Source organism: Enhydra lutris, unplaced genomic scaffold (assembly GCF_002288905.1).
Source record: "Enhydra lutris kenyoni isolate GAN:26980312 unplaced genomic scaffold, ASM228890v2 scaffoldscaffold4, whole genome shotgun sequence".
NCBI classification, from domain to species: Eukaryota; Metazoa; Chordata; class Mammalia; order Carnivora; family Mustelidae; genus Enhydra; species Enhydra lutris.
The window spans coordinates 2,415,047-2,432,946 of NW_019154088.1; the positions used below are offsets into that span (position 1 = coordinate 2,415,047).

Sequence of the window (17,900 nt, forward strand, 5' to 3'; positions counted from 1 at the left end):
TCCAGACTACCATTACCTTTCCTTGGGTCATTACAAAAGCCTTCTGTGTCCTACTTTCTCACTTGCCTCCTGCAGTCTGTTCTCCAGACAACAGCTAGAGTGAGCGTGTTAAAGCTTAAATCAGAACCTTCCCATGGCTTCTGAGCTCACTGAAAGTAAAACCCAAAGTCCTCACTGTGTCCCACAAGACCCCACTGTGTCCTACAAGGACATGCACCTGCTTCAGGGTCTTTGCACCAACCATTCCCCCTGCCTGGAATGTTCTTCCTACAGATATTTGTATGGCTAGCTACCTCACTTCGGGTTTCTGGTCAAGTACCACATCTGAGAGACATTTTTTAGACTCAGTATCTAAACTAGCACGCAAACCATGCCACCACTAATCCTTCCATTCTCTTATTCCGCTTCTCGATATGTTTTAGAAGTCATCACTCTTAACATATATATTGCTTTTTGATTATGTGAGCTCTTTAGTGGCAGGGGTTTTGCTACTGCATTTCTGGTAGTTAGAATATTATTTAAGGTGCTCAAAAAATTTTATTGAGTAAGTGAATGAAAAGAACTACACATTTAAAGTAACATGGACATGGCCTCTGAAGACAAGCTCAACAATTCTCGTTGTGGAAGATCTCATCACTCTCTCCACCATGGATTTCACCATCCTCAGTACAGCCATTACCATGTCTTCCTAAGACTCCTGCAGTAGACTCCTAATTGTTTCCCCCGTTTTCTGCTCTTCCTCCTTCCACAGTGCATCCTTCAACCATTAATTGAAGAGTTAATCAAAGTCTTGGGGCTTTTAAAACCTTCCAGTTGTGTCACCTCGCTTTCATAGTAAAATTTCCACTCTTCACCATGGTCTGCAATACTACAAGCAGGTATCTTCTACCTAGTTTGAGAACTTTTTTAAAAACTGCTTTCTTCCTCATTGTGCTTTAGCCACATTAATGTTTCCTAAACATGCCAAGGTTATTCCCATCTTACGGTCTTTGCGTGGCTACTTCTCTGCCCTGATCAGTCCTCTTCAAGATCCTCACATGTCTGTCTTCTTTACATGCAAGTCTCATCATAAAGGTTACCTCCTCAGAAAGGCCTTTACTGTTCACCCAATCCAAAATAGCTTTCCTATTCACTTAATTTTGGTTTATGATAAATTTTATAAAGAAAATAATTTTGATTATTAATTTTCTTTCATTCTTTTAAGATTTTATCTATTTATTTGGCAGAGAGAGAGACAGTAAGAGAGGGAATACAAGCAGAGGGAGTGGGAGAGGGAGAAGCAGGCTTCCTGCAGAATAGGAAGCCCTATGTGGGGCTCAATGTGGGGCTTGATCCCAGAACCCTGGAATCATGACCTGAGCCAAATGCAGACACTTAACAACTGAGCCACCTAGGTGCCCCAATTTTCTTTTATTCTTTATCTCCCCATATCTGCATGAGAACAGGAAATTTGTCTTAAGTATTTGTTGCTCTATCCCTAGCATGTAGAACAATGTCTGAGTCTTCTTAATCACTCATTGAGGTGAATCAGTGAATGAAGATTTAGAATAGTCATCTGGGCACTTTATAAACAGCAAAATCTCAGGCTTTTCCCATGAGATCAAGTCCATTAGGGCTAGTTACATGATCCAGGAATTTGTAGTTTAACAAATAACTCCAGATGATTCTTTTGACTGGGCAAATTTGGAGAATACTGGCTTAATAGTAATATTGCTAAGTGAAAGGAATAAGTAAATGGCAGTGATGATTCAGGGAGTTATCATTTAACCCTGGTATACTGAAATGAATTTGTTGGACATTTCCCAGAGTGTATACAATGGAACACTGGTTACATAAGATGTGTGGTCATGAATGAGTTATGTCTTCTGATATATTTAAGAATGCCAAATACTATATTCTTTTGGAGATTTGTTAGGCAGCCATTAGCATATTAAAGGGTCTGAGAAATTAAACATTATAGGAATTTACTTGAGTGTTAAATATATTTGCCAATTTTCTTTACCACCCCTCCCCCAAATCATTTTCTCACCAAATATCTATTAACATACTGAAGAAAATGCATGGTACAAGAAATACAGTACTTGGTTCACAACTACAATAGCTTATTCTCTCCATGATTAGCTGTCTACACAAATCACTTGCATGACTGATGGTTTGGACTAGACAGAATCCTAACAGAAATTATGGTTTTTGGCAGAAGTATATTCTATGTATCTTTTTAAAAATATGTTCTTACTATAATAAAAATTCAGATAAGGATCTTTTGATTCTCTTTTGTTGGGTAGGCTAGAAATATAAAAAACTAATGATTTATTAACTTCTGTATGCATCGCTTTACATTTCCATCTCACAGATAAATTATTTTGCCTACAATTGCCTTATGTTTTTCACCCAGTTCTTTATTTAAACCCAATTAATTACATGTAAATTTTTCTAGATCTTTCTGGTCTCATTGCAATAAGTTTGAAATGTATATAAAGAAGATAGGCTTTTTCAGATTTTACCTTATTTCAGCTTGTTTTCCTTCCTGGGTTTCCCACTATAATAGGTACCCATATAGAGAGGCAGAATCTAGTAAGTGTGAATGTTAGCGTAATTATCTTTGATTCCATTTTTGATCCACTTTGCCTAATTCTGAGTCAGAAGGGTTTCTTATCATAATGTTACTTTGGCTTTTTAAAAGTTGGAGTCCAGAGAATTAGGAATGTGTTAAGACTAGTGATTTCAGGTATTTTGTATCCTTGTATTCAAGGTTTGTCTAGATAATACAGACTATAATGAGCCTCTTGTCCTCATGCATATGCACTTGATCATGCCTACTTTTTCTAGATAATTAGGCCTAACAGTTTCCACTATTGATTGTGTTACTTAATGAAATTACTGATACTATCTTTAATGAAGACTAAAACCTGCTACGCTGAGTTTCAGATGCAAGGTACAAGCTAGCCTTTATTTGCTTCAAATTCTCTACCAAGAATGGTAGATGAAGTAATTAGCAAAGGAAATTCAGAAAAAGGTTATTGCTATGGGCAAAACTAAGGGAGATAATAAGGCTCTTCAGAAAAACTATTTACAGAGGCAATTTTGCAAGCTGGTACCACCCACAATCATTTTTCTCTCTATTCTCCAAGGCACATGACAAGAAACTAAATAAAATCTCCATTCTTTACCATTTACCCAGGATAAATGAAATATACTGAGAAACTGCCCATTTATAAAACTACTATATCATTTCTATAACAAGGAAATACTTTCAGGTCATTTTTCTGATTGTATTTACATGTGAAAAGGTACATGCTTTTATTTGAACTACCATTTTTGACTGATAGAGTATCAAAGGCTTTTGAGTATAACCTGGTATAACCTTTTGTGTTGTAACCTGTGAGTAGCTTAGTTTATAAAGGCCATCAAAGGTAAAAATAGTCATATTATTGGCAAGTTGTTTCTATTACAGGAAGTAATTTGGTTAAAATAAATGTCATTTTGAGTAATGTGTAGGACAACTCCCAGTCTTTGGCAGACTTGGGTGTGCCCTCACCAGTGACATAGCAGGAACAATGTTAAATGGTAGAGTTCAGACATTAGACAATAGACAGATGACATAACAGACATATCTCAGAGCAGTATTATCATGTTGATTACACAATTTGGACTGCATACCCAGAAACACCCCTCAACTTAAACCCATTTACCAATTGTGATTTTTATAGGCATGGCTAATTTCATTCTCATGGATTCTGAATCTGTTTACTCCTAGATTTGCCCTTGTTTTGGGTTTTATGTTTATCAGTGAAGTACTGGCAAGTTCTTGGAGATTAGTCTTCAAATTACCAAAGAAGTATTAGGTAAAGGTTGCCCTACATTCCTTCAATTATAAAAAATGAAAAACAGAAATCCAAGTTGAACTTACAGGGAACTACACAAAGAGTAATTTCTACTCATCTCAAACATAGGAGGGTGTTCAAAGGAAGAGGCCTGGCCTGTGTAGAAAATGCATGTATGGCATGTGCGCACAGCTTAGAAGACAAGAGAGTACATAGTATAGAAGGAGGTAATTTGTAAGAGAAAAATTGTATTTCCCCATCTAAAATCATATCTGTTCTGCCCAAGTTATCTGAGATGTTCTTCTATTTTTACTCATAGATTCCCTGGCAATTCCAAATAACTTGTTTTAGGCTCTTTTTCTTTTCTTTTTTAAGATTTTATTTATTTGACAGAGATCACAAGTAGGCAGAGAGGCAGGCAGAGAGAGAGAGGAAGCAGGCTCCCCGCTGAGCAGAGAGCAGGATGCGGGGCTTGATCCCAGGACACTGAGACCATGACCTGAGCCAAAGGCAGAGGCTTAACCCACTGAGCCACCCAGGCACCCCTAGGCTATTTCTCATTTCAGGACAAAAAAGTTAGAATTACGGAGTACCAAGAAACATGATGATAGGTCCCCAAAGCCTAAGATTATCTCTCTAAGCTTTCTCTTTTGACAGTAGTGTGCCATGTCTTTGGCCACTTACTAACAGCATTCATCTTCTGAACTATAAATATTCTTTAAAGATTTTTTATTTCTTCATCTGAGAGAGAGAGCAAGCAAAAGCATGAGCAAGGGGAGGAGCAGAGGGTGGGAAAGAAGCACACTCCACACTGAGCAGGGAGCCTGATGTGGGGCTAGATCCCAGGACCACAGAATCATGACCTGAGCTGAAGGCAGATGCTTAACCAACCACTCCTCCACTGTAAATATTAAGGGAGTCTAAGATTTGCCCCATCCCAACATACATAAGAGGCATTCCCATTAATGACAGTGTCTGAGAATCATAATCTTAAAATGGATTATCGATATTATTTTAGGGAGAAAAAATAGATGGTGCTGGTAATTTTTCAAGCTTTTCCTTTGGAATCACTAGAGTAGAGCTAGATGATGACCATAGTTATTCTGGTTCTGAAACTGTGATTTTTTTTTAAAGATTTTATTTATTTATTTGACAGACAGAGATCACAAGTAGGCAGAGAGGCAGGCAGAGAGAGAGGAAGGGAAGCAGGCTCCCTGCTGAGCAGAGAGCCCGATTTGGGGCTGGATCTAGGACCCTGAGATCATGACCTGAGCCGAAGGCAGAGGCTTAACCCACTGAGCCACCCAGGTGTCCCAGAAACTGTGATTCTTTCTCTACTCTTCCTTCCATGCTATACCTGCTTCTCTATAATGATAGGGCCTAATTTATCCCCTGTGTGCATGTGTGTGTGTGTATGAGTGAGAGAGAGGGAGAGAGAGACAGATGAATCCAATATACTAACATATACTATAGAACTGTTATTCCAACTTTGTCTTATGCACAAACCCATATTGTTTATTTAAGTAAGAAATAAGATGAGTTTAAATTTGAAAACTAAGTATCCATTTGGTGGTATGTTGGGGAAAACATCTGAGAACATAAAAATTTAGAGTATCTTTTTAAAAACCAAATTGAGGAAGAAAATCTAAAAATATATTTTAAAATGTTCACATAACATTTAAAACTTTAGTTGTATTAACAAGGTTTCTACCTTATTTCCTCCTTGATTAGAGTATGTAAAGTATACTATTAATATGTTCTGTACATCAGAAACCAGAATTTGTTTAGTATTCTGATTGGTTCTTTTTGTACAGGATGCTTAAAGTGTTAGATTTAATTAAATTATGTATAAAAACCATTATTATAAACACCATTGGAAGTATTATTTGAATTTTGTTTAAAACAATAATCCAGGACACCTGGGTGGCTCAGTTGGTTAGGCAGCTGCCTTCAGCTCAGGTCGTGATCCCGGTGTCCTAGGATCGAGTCCCACATCGTGCTCCTAGCTTGGCAGGAAGCCTGCTTCTCCCTCTGCCTGCCACTCTGTCTGCCTGTGCTCGCTCGCGCTGTCTCTCTCTCTCTCTCTGACAAATAAATAAATAAAATCTTTTTAAAAATAAATAAATAAATAAAATAAAACAATAATCCTAAATCTTTTTGTATCTGGGACCTCTTTGGCAGTCTGAAGTCTACAAACTCCTTTTCAGAGTAATGTTTTTAAATGTGTAAAGTATTACACATGCATATAAATACATATATATATATAGGATTAAAAAGAACCCTATTAAAATACAATTATCAAAATTACTAAGTTTGTGATCTAATGATATAAGTGCTTTTTTAAAGATTTTATTTATTTATTTGACAGGAAGTAAGATCACAAGTAGGCAGAGAGGCAGGAAGAAGCAGGCTCCCTGCCAAGCAGAGATCCCGATGCAGGGCTCGATCGCAGGACCCTGAGGTCATGACCCGAGCCGAAGGCAGATCATAACCCACTGAGCCAGCCACCCAGGCACCCCTATAAATGCTTTTTTATCAGTACATTGAAGAAGACCTAGTAGCCTTTTAATTACTACCATAATTTCAAAGTAGTATTGCACTTAAATGGTATTAAGAGATATATATATAACAATTACAGTGTGATATGAAAAATCGTACTTATTGTTGACAAAGCACAGGTACTTTTATGTTGTTTGTTTCTGATGTCATACTTGGAGAAAATACTAAACTTCAGTTACAGGTTAGTGAAAATAAAGTTGCAACCTTCTCCCCATTGTTCACAGACCCCCTTGTCTAAAATTACTTTTGTGGCCCAGACACATTCAGGGAAGCCAGATGTAATCCTCAGTATCTCAAGAGACGTAATCTTTGAGGAAACTGGAGCTCAAAGTCTTTTCCATATTTAGCCCTTAATGGTTTTCAAACCTTTTTAAAATAACCATGTGGTTAGTTGTTAAATGATGATTGTCAATATCTCTTGCATTAGGAACTTGGCTTATTGCCACTAATTTTATTATAGATTAGAAGAAGTAGATATTAATAAAAGCCAGTTTAGTCATTTTATCATGAAGTCGAATCAGAACATACCTGCTGGTAGTAATGAGTTCTTTACTTATGTCTTGACTTTGAGCTGCTATGGCCATTTGTTTCTTTGGCATTAAAGAGAAAATGTAACCCATGTGGTAAGCCCCAAATCATTCTACTTTATTGAACTTGTATTGCTTGATCTTAATTATCTTTTTATGTAAGATAATTAATTATCTTAATTATCTTTTTAATTTACTTTTTTCTCAAAATTTCATATAAATGCAATTATACAAAATTTGTCCTGCTTCTGGCTTATTTTCAAGGTTCATCCATATTGTAGCATTTTCTTTTTATGACTGAATAATATCCCATTGTATGTATATACCGCATTATTGTTTATCCATTTATCTGTTGAAGGACACTTGGTTGTTTCCACCTTTTGGCTGTTGTAAATAATGCTGGGATGTACATTGTCATACAAGTGTCTGTTTTGCATCCCTGTTTTCAGTTCTTTTGAGTATATGCCTAAGAGTGGAATTGCTAGGTCACATGGTAATTCTGTTGCTTAACTTTTCAAAAAAGCTGTGTGATTATTTTTTATAATAGTTTATTCTATTTATATTATCCTTTTATTAATGTTTTTTGAGCATTAAAAAACTTTTTTTTTTTTTTTTTTTTTTTTTTTTGCTTATTTCCTTCATTGACTTTTGTTGCTGATTTTTAAGAAATTATTTGTTTTGGTCATTCATTTTTTTCTTTTCTTTTCAATTGTTTGTTTTTCAGACCCGAGTCAGAACTCCATCACAGGGGAACACAGCCAGCTGTTAGGTATAGTATTACTGTGGGGATTGACTTTCACTAAAGTAACCCTTTTCCTGCCTATATTAACAGACGTTACTCCCACTTCTAATTCTATTTTCTATCCCCTCCTTTTCTGCTTTCCACTCCTCAACTTTTTTTCCTGCTGTTTGCATTCCCAACTTGGTAAGTTTTAGGAAACTACTTCTGCAATTTATTATTAAGATCGAATGTAGTACATTTAAAAGTAATTTATAGAATCTGTTTTTAAAAATAAAATCTGTAAGAATTAGAGCTTCTTTGTTCCAAGATAGTTTTGTCAAGAAGATACTATAATACTCTTATCATATCTTGGGCTTTGTAGCTACTTTGTCCTTTTTATTATTTTTCTTGGTCTTTTAATCACCCTCATTTTTTAATTACTGAAAGTACTTCATGGATAGCAAGAGCTTAAGAAAGATGTAGAAGTTGATGTTCCAGTTCTTTATCTGTTAAATAAGTGATGGAAATAAATTTCTTTCTTCTAGGAATCACATATTTTAAATTTCAGTAATTTAACAGGAATTGCACAACATCTCAGAACTTACAAATTTTAAAATATAGAAATAAAACATGCTCTGGTGAGAATTTCAGACAATACAAAAAGTGTATGTAAGGAAAGTAAAGTCCTTTAAAGTATCTCTTCTCCCTATCACTTCACCTCACTAACTGGGGAATTCTTTTAGAAATTTTTATTTATACATTTTCTTATTATATATGACTATCTTCTTTCTTTTTTCTGTCCATGGAATTATACTCTGCAGACTCCAGCTTCCTTTCTTTCACTTAACATTTTATCTTAGACACATCATTTCAATACATAAAGATTTGCCTATTCCTTTGTTTGTTGAAGAATAATAATCCCTTGTATTCCTGTGTTCTTACTTTACACAGCAAGTTTCCTATGCTTGACTACTTATTTCAAGGTGTTTTACTTTTAAAGATTATGTTACAGTGAACATCTTGTACATATATTCTTGCATTCTCATTGCCAGTATATTTGAAGGAAGAATTCCTAACAGAATTCCTTGGTCAGAGGGTATACATATCTTCAGAAAGATACATCCTTATCATAAAAAGCAGATACCAATCTTCAATTTTTTCTTTCTCTAATAGATGAAGATAACATCTCCAGTTTTTACTTGGACTTTTTTAATCATGAGTGAGATTAAGTGCTTTTAAATATATTAACAGCCATTTTGTGTGTATGTCTTTTGATTTGAGTCTTATTTTTTTGTTGTGTTTTTTTGTTTTTGTTTTTACTGGAGTATAATTAACATACAGTAGTGTTATATTAGTTTCAGTTGTACACTATATTGATTGGACAATTCTGTATATTGTGCAGTACTCTCACCAGGATAAGTGTAGTCACCATCTGTCACCACATAGCATTACTACTGTATTATTGACTATATTCCTCATGCTGTACTTTTCATCTCCATGACTAACTTATTTTATAACTGGGAGTTTGTATCTGTCTTTTTTTTCTATTAAAAATTAAGAAAATTTATTTATAGTTCATATTGCAATGTTACATTAGTTTCAAGTGTACAACATAGTGATTCAACTTCTGCACAAATTTATAACCCCTTTTTTCTCACCCATCCCACCCACCCACTTTCTCTCTGCAACCCACCAGTTTGTTCTTTGTATTTAAGGGTTGTTTTGTTTGTTTGTTTGTTTGTTTGTTTATTTTTTCTTTTTTGATGGGAGGGGCAAAGGGAAGGAGAGAGAATCCTTTTTGTTTGTTTTGTTTTTTGTTTTGTTTTGTTTCTGGTTTTTTTTTTTTAAGATTTTATTTATTTATTTGACAGAGATCACAAGTAGGCAGAGAGACAGGCAGAGAAAGAGAGGAGGAAGCAGGCTCCCCACTGAGCAGAGAGCCCGATGCGGGGCTCGATCCCAGGACCCTGGAATCATGACCTGAGCCAAAGACAGAAGCTTTAACCCACTGAGCCACCCAGGCGCCCCTTGTTTCTGTTTTTTGAGAGAGAATCCTAAGCAGACCCTACACTGGGATGTGGGGCTCAGTCTCACAGCCCTAAGATCATGACCTGAGCCAAAATAAAGAGTTGGTTGCCTCACCAACTGAGTCATCCAGGTGCTCCTGTTTTCTTTTTATATACAACTATAAGTGAAATCATGAGATATTTGTCTTTCTTTTCCTGACTTCACTTAGCCTAATGTCCTCTAGGTCCACCCATGTTGTTGGGTGGCAAGACCTCGTTCTTTTTTATGGCTGAATATTCCATTGTGCATATAATACCACACTTTATCCGTTCATTTGTCGATGGACAATTGCATTGCTTCTGTAGTTTGGCTATTGAAAATAATGTTGCAATAAACACAGAGATACATATGTCTTTTCAAATTAATTTTCTTTGGGTAAGTACCCAATACTAGAATTGTTTGATGATATGGTAATTCTATTTCTAATTTTTTGAGGAACCTCCATACTGGTTTCCACAGTGGTTGGTCCAATTTACATTTCCACCAACGGTGCATGAGGGTTGATTTGACGCTTTTTTGATTTGTACATTGCTGAACTTTTTGCTATTTGAGTATGTGCAGAGCAGTTGTGGAAAGTATAAGCTATCAAAAAGTCCAAAGTAAGGAAATTACTTGACTTGTTTGCTTATTACAGGTTCAGAGTATGAGTTGATACTCCTTTTCTGCTCTTTCTTTGCTAAGGACATAAGTTTCTGGTTTTTTTCTTAAGATTTTATTTATTTCAGGGGCATCTGGGTGGCTCAGTGGGTTAAGCCTCTGCCTTCAGCTTGGGTCATGATCTTAGGGTCCTGGGATCGAGCCCCGAGTCAGGCTCTCTGCTCAGCGGGGAGCCTGCTTCCCCCCTCTCTCTGCCTGCTTCTCTGCCTACTTGTGATCTCTCTCAGTCCGTCAAATAAATAAATAAAATCTTAAGAAAAAAGATTTATTTATTTCAGAGAGAGGGAGTGAGCAAGAGAGAGCATAAGCTGGGGGAGATGCAGAGTGAGAGGGAGAAGCAGACTCCCCTCTGAGCAGGGAGCCTGATGCGGGGCTTGATCCTAGGACCCTGAGATCCTAACTTGATGGAAAGGCAGATGCTTAACCAGCTGAGTCACCCAGGTGCCCCATAAGTTTCTGATCTTAGAAATTCTCATTTCTTTGAGAGAGTTTATGTGCTGGAACAGTAACTCACCTCCTAAGTACTCAATAAATATTTGTTAGGTAGATGTTTGACATAAACATTTATTTGGCTAGAAATCTGATCACAAGGGTCCTAGCCTTGTGATATTGAGGCTGTCACTATTCTCTTTTTTTAGAGTTTTATATTTGATAGCTTATTTACACTGTTCAATATTATTCTAGTCTGTATAAAAATTTCATATTTGGACCAGGAATGATTGAGATTTTATTGAAAGATTCAGGCAGACCATGAAAAGTACATTTCTCTCCTAAGCTATTAGATTGTTTCTGTCTCTGATACATGCTGACAAGTAGAGAAATTTGAGAGTGGTTTATCATCTGCCAGGAACATGTGTGTAATGGAGGTAGGGAAGGACTTAGCTAATGAAATGGACAATCAGGGGAGCTGGTACCATTCCAGTGTAAGCTGGATTTTGTTTCCAGTGAAGCACTCGTACTAAAAGATAGTGAGTGAATTGTGGGCAAAAGAAATGGTATATGATTTTGAAGACTTCTCTTAGTATTAGCTAAAAACCCTAATATTTGCAAAGAGATTACTCCAGACATTAATCTCATTTGGCAGCCTGTATTTGCATAAATTCCTGGGAATTTATCCAGAGTCATCTGGCTAGATTCTCAGGTAAGTTCATCTTGCTACCCTGAGTGCTCCCTCTTAGGTTCGTTAGATAAGGTTATAGTCTCCTTTTTTCTCATGCTCTTAATAACTGCCATCTTCTGTGTCCTAGCCTGAATCTTTCCTTTTCTTTCTTTCTTTCTTTCTTTCTTTCTTTCTTTCTTTCTTTCTTTCTTTCGTTCTCTCTCTCTTTCTTTCTTTCTTTCTTTCTTTTTTTTTAAGTAAGCTCTACACCCAGCTTGGGGCTTGAATTCAGGACCTAAGGGTTGCATGCTGTACTTACTGAGCTGGCCAGGCACCCCTCTGAGTATCTTTGTTTAATAAGCTACAGCCTCAAAGGCCTTAAAAGGCCAGGTTATTAAAAAAAAAAAAAAAAAAAAAAAAAGTCCTCAAAAGATGGAAGGGTGATTTTTTAAATTATATTTTCTAACCATCATGCAGAGGGGGCATTGGTAGCTTGAAGTAAAATCTTACCAGCTTTTGGGGCACCTGGATGGCTTAATCGGTTAAGTGTCTGCTTTCGGCTCAGGTCATGATCCTGGGTCAGGGTCCTGGGATAGAGCCCCAAGTTGGTCTCCATGCTCAGTGGGGAGCCTGCTTCACCCTCTCACTCTGCCTCTCCCCCCCCCCCCACCCCAGCTTGTGCTCTCTCTCTCACTCCCTCTCTCTCAAATAAATAAAATCTTTAAAAAAAAAAAAAAAAAAAAAGAAGAATCTTGCCGGCTCTCTCTAAAAATCTTGCTTAGGGGCACCTGGCTGGCTCAGTCAGTGGAGCATGTGACTCTTGATCTACGAGTTCAAGTTTGAGCCCCACCTTAGATGTAGAGATTACTTAAAAACAAAATCTTGGGAAAAAAAATCTTGTTTAGCATAATTTGGCCTGGTAGGTTAGAAAGTGCTTCAGTTGCCTTGCCTGCTGAATGGAATTTATAATCTTTTTCAGACCTTCTAAATGTTCTTCCTGTCAGTAGGGCACAGTCATTTTAATGTATTTGTTGTTCCCACTGACTCATCAGATCTCTCATAAAACTCAGGGTCAGGCTGAGCCACTATATGGAAGAGTGAAACTGCTATTGTGGTAAAGAATTAAGTTGTATACTAAAATTTATGAACTTTTCTGTGTGTGTATTTGTATAATTTTTAATTTAAAACATTTTAGTAAGCAAGTAAGCAAATGAGCAGTGGGCCCTAGCAATTTTAAAACAATTTTTACCAAACATTCGTGGAAAAATAATTCCTCTTCTACACTTTCTCTCAGAGAACAGGAAAACAAACAGTCCCTACCTCAGTTTGAGGATTGTGTAACTTTGATACCAAAACTTAGCAATGACAATATGAGACAAGTATAGGCCAGCTTTAGTTATGAATACAGATGTCCTAAATGAAATATATGCAATCTAAATCAAGCAATACATATATTTTAAATTACCCCTGAGACCAGTTTGGGTTTCTGCTAGAAATACATGGTTGGGGCACCTGGGTGGTTCAGTTGCTTAAGCAACTGCTTTCAGCTCAGGTCATGATCCCGGACTCCTGGGATCAAGTCCCACATTGGGCTTCCAGCTCCATGGGGAGTTTCCTTCTCTCTCTGACCTTCTCCCTTTTCATGCTCTCACTCTCTCTCTCTCTCTCTCTGTCAAATAAATAAAAATAAAATCTTTTTTAAAAAGTTAAGGGAAAAAAAGGAATACATGGTTGGTTTACCATTAAAAATCAATGTATAGGGAGCGCCTGGGTGGCTCAGTGGGTTAAAGCCTCTGCTTTCAGCTCAGGTCATGATCCCAGGGTGGGATCGAGCCTCGCATCCCTACATCAGGCTCTCTGCTCAGCAGGGAGCCTGCTTCCTCTTCTCTCTCTGCCTGTCTCTCAGCCTGCTTATGATCTCTGTCAAATAAATAAATGAAATCTTTAAAAAAAAACAATGTATCTAATTCAGTATGTTAACCAAAGGAGATTAGGGGCACCTGGGTGCCTCAGTCAGTCAGTTAAGCTTCCGACTCTTGATTTTGGCTCCAGTTGTGATCTCAGTGTTGTGAGATAGAGTCCTGTATGGCTTGCACTGGGCATAGAGCCTGTTTAAGATTCTCTCTCTCTGGGACGCCTGGGTGGCTCAGTTGGTTGGACGACTGCTTTCGGCTCAGGTCATGATCCCGGAGTCCCGGGATCGAGTCCTGCATCAGGCTCCCAGCTCCACGGGGAGCCTGCTTCTCCCTCTGACCTTCTCCTCTCTCACTGCCTCTCTCTCAATAAAAAAAAAAAAAAAAAAAGATTCTCTCTCTCCCTCTGCCCAACTTCCTCCACCCCTTAAAAAAAAGGAGATTAAAGAATGAATCATCGTAACTGATGCAGGAAAAGAATTTCATTTGAAATCTATCCAATATTTAAATTCATGAGTTTGTATTGATACTTTAAGAAACTAATTGGTCACCATTGGACTATTCTAGTGAATTAATTCATTATTCTGAAAATTGGTTAATAAAAGGAAAGAATGAAGTATATATCTTACCTGACAATACCAACAGATAACCAAATAGTATATTAGAGAAAGTATCTCTTTATAAAAGTATTTCAGGTAATAAATTAAGGAAGAATAATAGAAAAGAGTATCACCACTTTGTAAATCTTATAAATTAATGGGTTTAGTCATTAGTCACCAACAGTTGTTAGTATCTCAAAAATAAAGAAAATTAGATGACATGTATCTCTCTCTCTTTTTTTTTTAAGATTTTATTTATTTATTTGACAGAGAGAGACACAGTGGGAGAGGGAACACAAGCAGAGGGAGTGGGAGGAGGAGAAGCAAGCCTCCCGCTAAGCAGGGTCCCCAATGTGGGGCTCAATCCTAGGACCCTGGAATTGTGACATGAGCCGAAGGCGCCTAAAGACTGAGCCACTCAGGCACCCGCAAATGATGTGTATCTCTTAGCAGAAGATCAAAATTCCACTGTGAAGGAGTTTTCCTACCTCTCCCCTAAAAATACTGAATGTTGATAAGCCTCTAGATCTAAGTAGCAATAGATAGGAAATACAAAAAACAGTAACAACAATAAACAGTATTACGTGGATGTCATCATCAAAATCAGAAACTCTAGGGGGCGCAAGGGTGGCTCAGGTCAGTTAAGCATCTGCCTTTGGCTCAGGTCTTAATCTCAGGGTCCTGAGATCAAGCCCGGTGTTGGGCAACCTGCTTCTCCCTCCCTCTACCTCCTTTCCCCTGCTCATGTTCTCTCTCTCTCTCCAATAAATAAAATCTTAAAAAAAAATTAGAAACTCTGCTGAACATATGACCTGTTTTCTTCAAATAAATTGTAGAGAAAAGAGAATAAGCTATTGACTTAAGAGATATAGCAATCAGTTATAATGTATGACTCTTGGCTACTTATTCAAACACTGTAAAATCAAAAACATAATTTATAACATTTGAGACAACCTTTCATGTTTACACAGTCACATAGTTAGACCCAGACCTGTGCCAAGGGAAATTAAGTACATTTACTGCTCTTGTTCTGCCTAGCTCAGACCAGCAAAGACCGTTTGACAAGATCAGAAGACTAAGGGAAGAATCTGAGATTGATTTATCTTAGCCCCAAATTGTAGTATAAGTGGCAAATTACAAAAAGCACAATGTGGAGATAATATCACCGCAACAATAAAGTTTTTATAAAGAACAAGACATTTGATACGCCATTTTTCCTCTACAAAAAAAATTGTGTGCCATAAAGGATGGAAATTTGAAATCTGTAATAGAATCAATTGCACTTGTATCAGTTTTTGTTTGAATTGTACAGTGATACACTGGTAAATTCCCAGTAGTGTTAGCATTATCTGGATAGTAAAATCAGGGTAAAAAACCAACATGATGATCTGATGAACTGTTTAATTCATAGAAAGCAGTCTCAGAAGATGCCTTCCAATGGAATTCTCTCAGGATTCTGGATAATCCTAAAAGAGCCCTAGGACATGGATTTGGTTCTTATTAGTTCCTGCACAGTAAAACTTACTTACTATTCAGAAACTCCAGAACTTCCATTCCATTTGAGATTCTTGAGGCCACAGTAGTGACCCAGACTTCTGAAAGGCTCTACTATCTATCTATCTATCTATTTATCTATTTTAATTTTTTTAGAGAGAAAGAGCATGTGAGTGGAGGGGTAGAGGGAGAGGGAGAATCTTAAGCAGGCTCCATGCTCAGCACAGAGCCCAACCAAGGGCTTGATCTCACAACCCTGAGATCATGATCTGAGCCAAAATCAAGAGTCAAACGCTTAACCAACTGATAGGTATCCCTCCCCCCTTTTTTAAGGCTGTACTTTTGAAGCAGTGTGATCTCCCACCAAGAAACTGAGATTGACAATTGGATCCATGCCTTTCAGTTAACCACTCGTGATGAGAACTTTGTTTCTTGCCTGGAAAGCCTTACTCTTTCATGATTGACCAGGAGCTCTGTGGGACCCTCACATTCCCAACACCACCACATGTAGACCCTGATAAGACTATCTTAGAGGCATCATTGGTCTCATAAATGTAGGCAAAGTCTCCAGGAATATTCTTCTACCCCCCTCCCCAATTTAAGCAAGCAAGCAGAGTTGGGCAGAAACATCTAGGATTAAAGTGTCAGGAAGTTACGGTAGTTGCATTTGAAACTTGAGACTCCAGAAGCTGCAAATGTAGAGGTGGCAGGACTGCAGTGGGGTAGGGTGGGGGGGCGGGTAGCTGTCAGGACAAGGCTTGGACCAGCAGGCAGCAGAATGGGGGAGGATAGTTCTGAAGCCAGATTTTTTTTTTTTAAACCAACAATATTGTAAGGCTATTGGACCAGCAGGGAAGTAGTATGTTGGGTCTGGGACTTCTCATATAACCCTCAAGAGGGGTGAAGTGGTCCAGAGTCTGTGATACAAAACTATTAAAAGTTCAAATCAATAACGGTTGCAGTTAGGAAGATGAGCATACTACTCAGGAATGAAAGACTGTTTAGAGAGAACAAATGGAACTTGTAGAAAAGAAAAGCTAGTTATTGATATAAAATGTAAAGTTAACAGATCAGAAACAGGTAAAAGCGGTTTGTGAACCGAACAAAAGGAAAAACTACACCTAGACATATCTTAATGAAGCTGCAGAACACCAAAAAAAGATCTTGAAATCAGCCAGAGAGGAAGTGCACGTCATCAAAGGAACAGTAGAATGACAGAATTCTCAATGGCAAAACAAATAATGTCTTAAAGTGTTTGCACAGCTGTTATTATCCTAGAATTTGTGCTTATTAACAAGACGCTCAGTAATAAGGACAAAATACAGACGTCTGTTGCTAAATAAAAGCCAAGAACATCTTACACCATGAAACTTGCTCTAAGCTAGGGGTTTACAACTGAGGACAGTTTTGTCCCCCAGGGGATATTTAGAAATGTTTGAATACTTTTTTTGATTGTCACTACTGGAGATGCAACTGGCAGCTAGTTACTCGCAGCTAGGGATGCTCTTAAACAGCCTACAGTGCACTGGATATCCTCCACAACAAATAGTTATGTGCTGAGTTTGAGAAACTCCTCTAATGGAATTCTCAAGAAGATACCTCAAGTAAAGGCGAAATGATTCCAGAAGACTAGTGCTCTGAAATGCAACAAAAATATTGAACAAATAGAACTGTAAACGTGGACCTTCACCCAAGTCAGTGTTGTCTCTATAAAATATTTTTACTATCTTACTTGTGTATTAAAATAAGCTGCTAGAAATATTGGACAGAACAGTAATATGTAAATCAGAGGAGAGAACAAAGTGTTTGAAAGTCTTTGTTATTGTTTGGGAGGATAACTTTTTTAAACTCACTTAACAGTTTGGGATTTTTTGGTTTTTAAGATTTTATTTAATTATTTGAGAGGGGGGGAGAGAGAGAGAGAGAGAGAGATCATGGGAGGAGGTGGGATGGAGGAAGAAGCAGCCTACCCCTGCTGAGCAGGAAGCCGCATGTGGGACTTGACCCCAAGACCCTGGAATGATGACCTGGGCCAAAGGCAGACACTTAACCGGCTGAGCCACCCAGGTGCCCCTTTATAGTTTAAGTAAAATATGTGGAAAATTTCAAAAGTAATTATTGAAAGAATAGATAGAATGTGGAAACTCCAAAAGAGGAAAGAGAACAAATGGAATAAGGGAAAAACAAACCAAAAATCCAGAGAGAAGAAATGAGAATGAATCCTAAAGAAAAAAGACCAAATGGAAATTTTAAAATGGTAGAATCCAATCTAAACATATAAATTGCTGTGTTTGATGGACTGAACTTGACAATTAAAAAGACAGATCATCAGGATTTTAAAAATACAACTATCTGGGACGCCTGGGTGGCTCAGTTGGTTAAGCAGCTGCCTTCAGCTCAGGTCATGATCCCAGCGTCCTGGGATCGAGTCCCGCATCGG

At 37.5% G+C, this 17,900-nt stretch overlaps 1 protein-coding gene across 5 annotated transcripts in view; it reads left to right on the forward strand.

The window, feature by feature from the left end:
* LOC111158477 (solute carrier family 12 member 6) overlaps positions 1-17,900 on the forward strand; it is an 89,436-nt gene that overhangs the window by 37,794 nt on the left and 33,742 nt on the right. For 4 of the 5 annotated variants that reach the window (XM_022520521.1, XM_022520557.1, XM_022520539.1 and 1 more), the window contains exon 2: positions 7,635-7,679. The exons of the other annotated variant lie outside the window; for it this stretch is intronic. In XM_022520521.1, the coding sequence (XP_022376229.1) occupies positions 7,635-7,679 (45 nt within the window). The remainder of the gene's footprint in view (positions 1-7,634; positions 7,680-17,900) is intronic. 5 annotated transcript variants of the gene reach the window in all.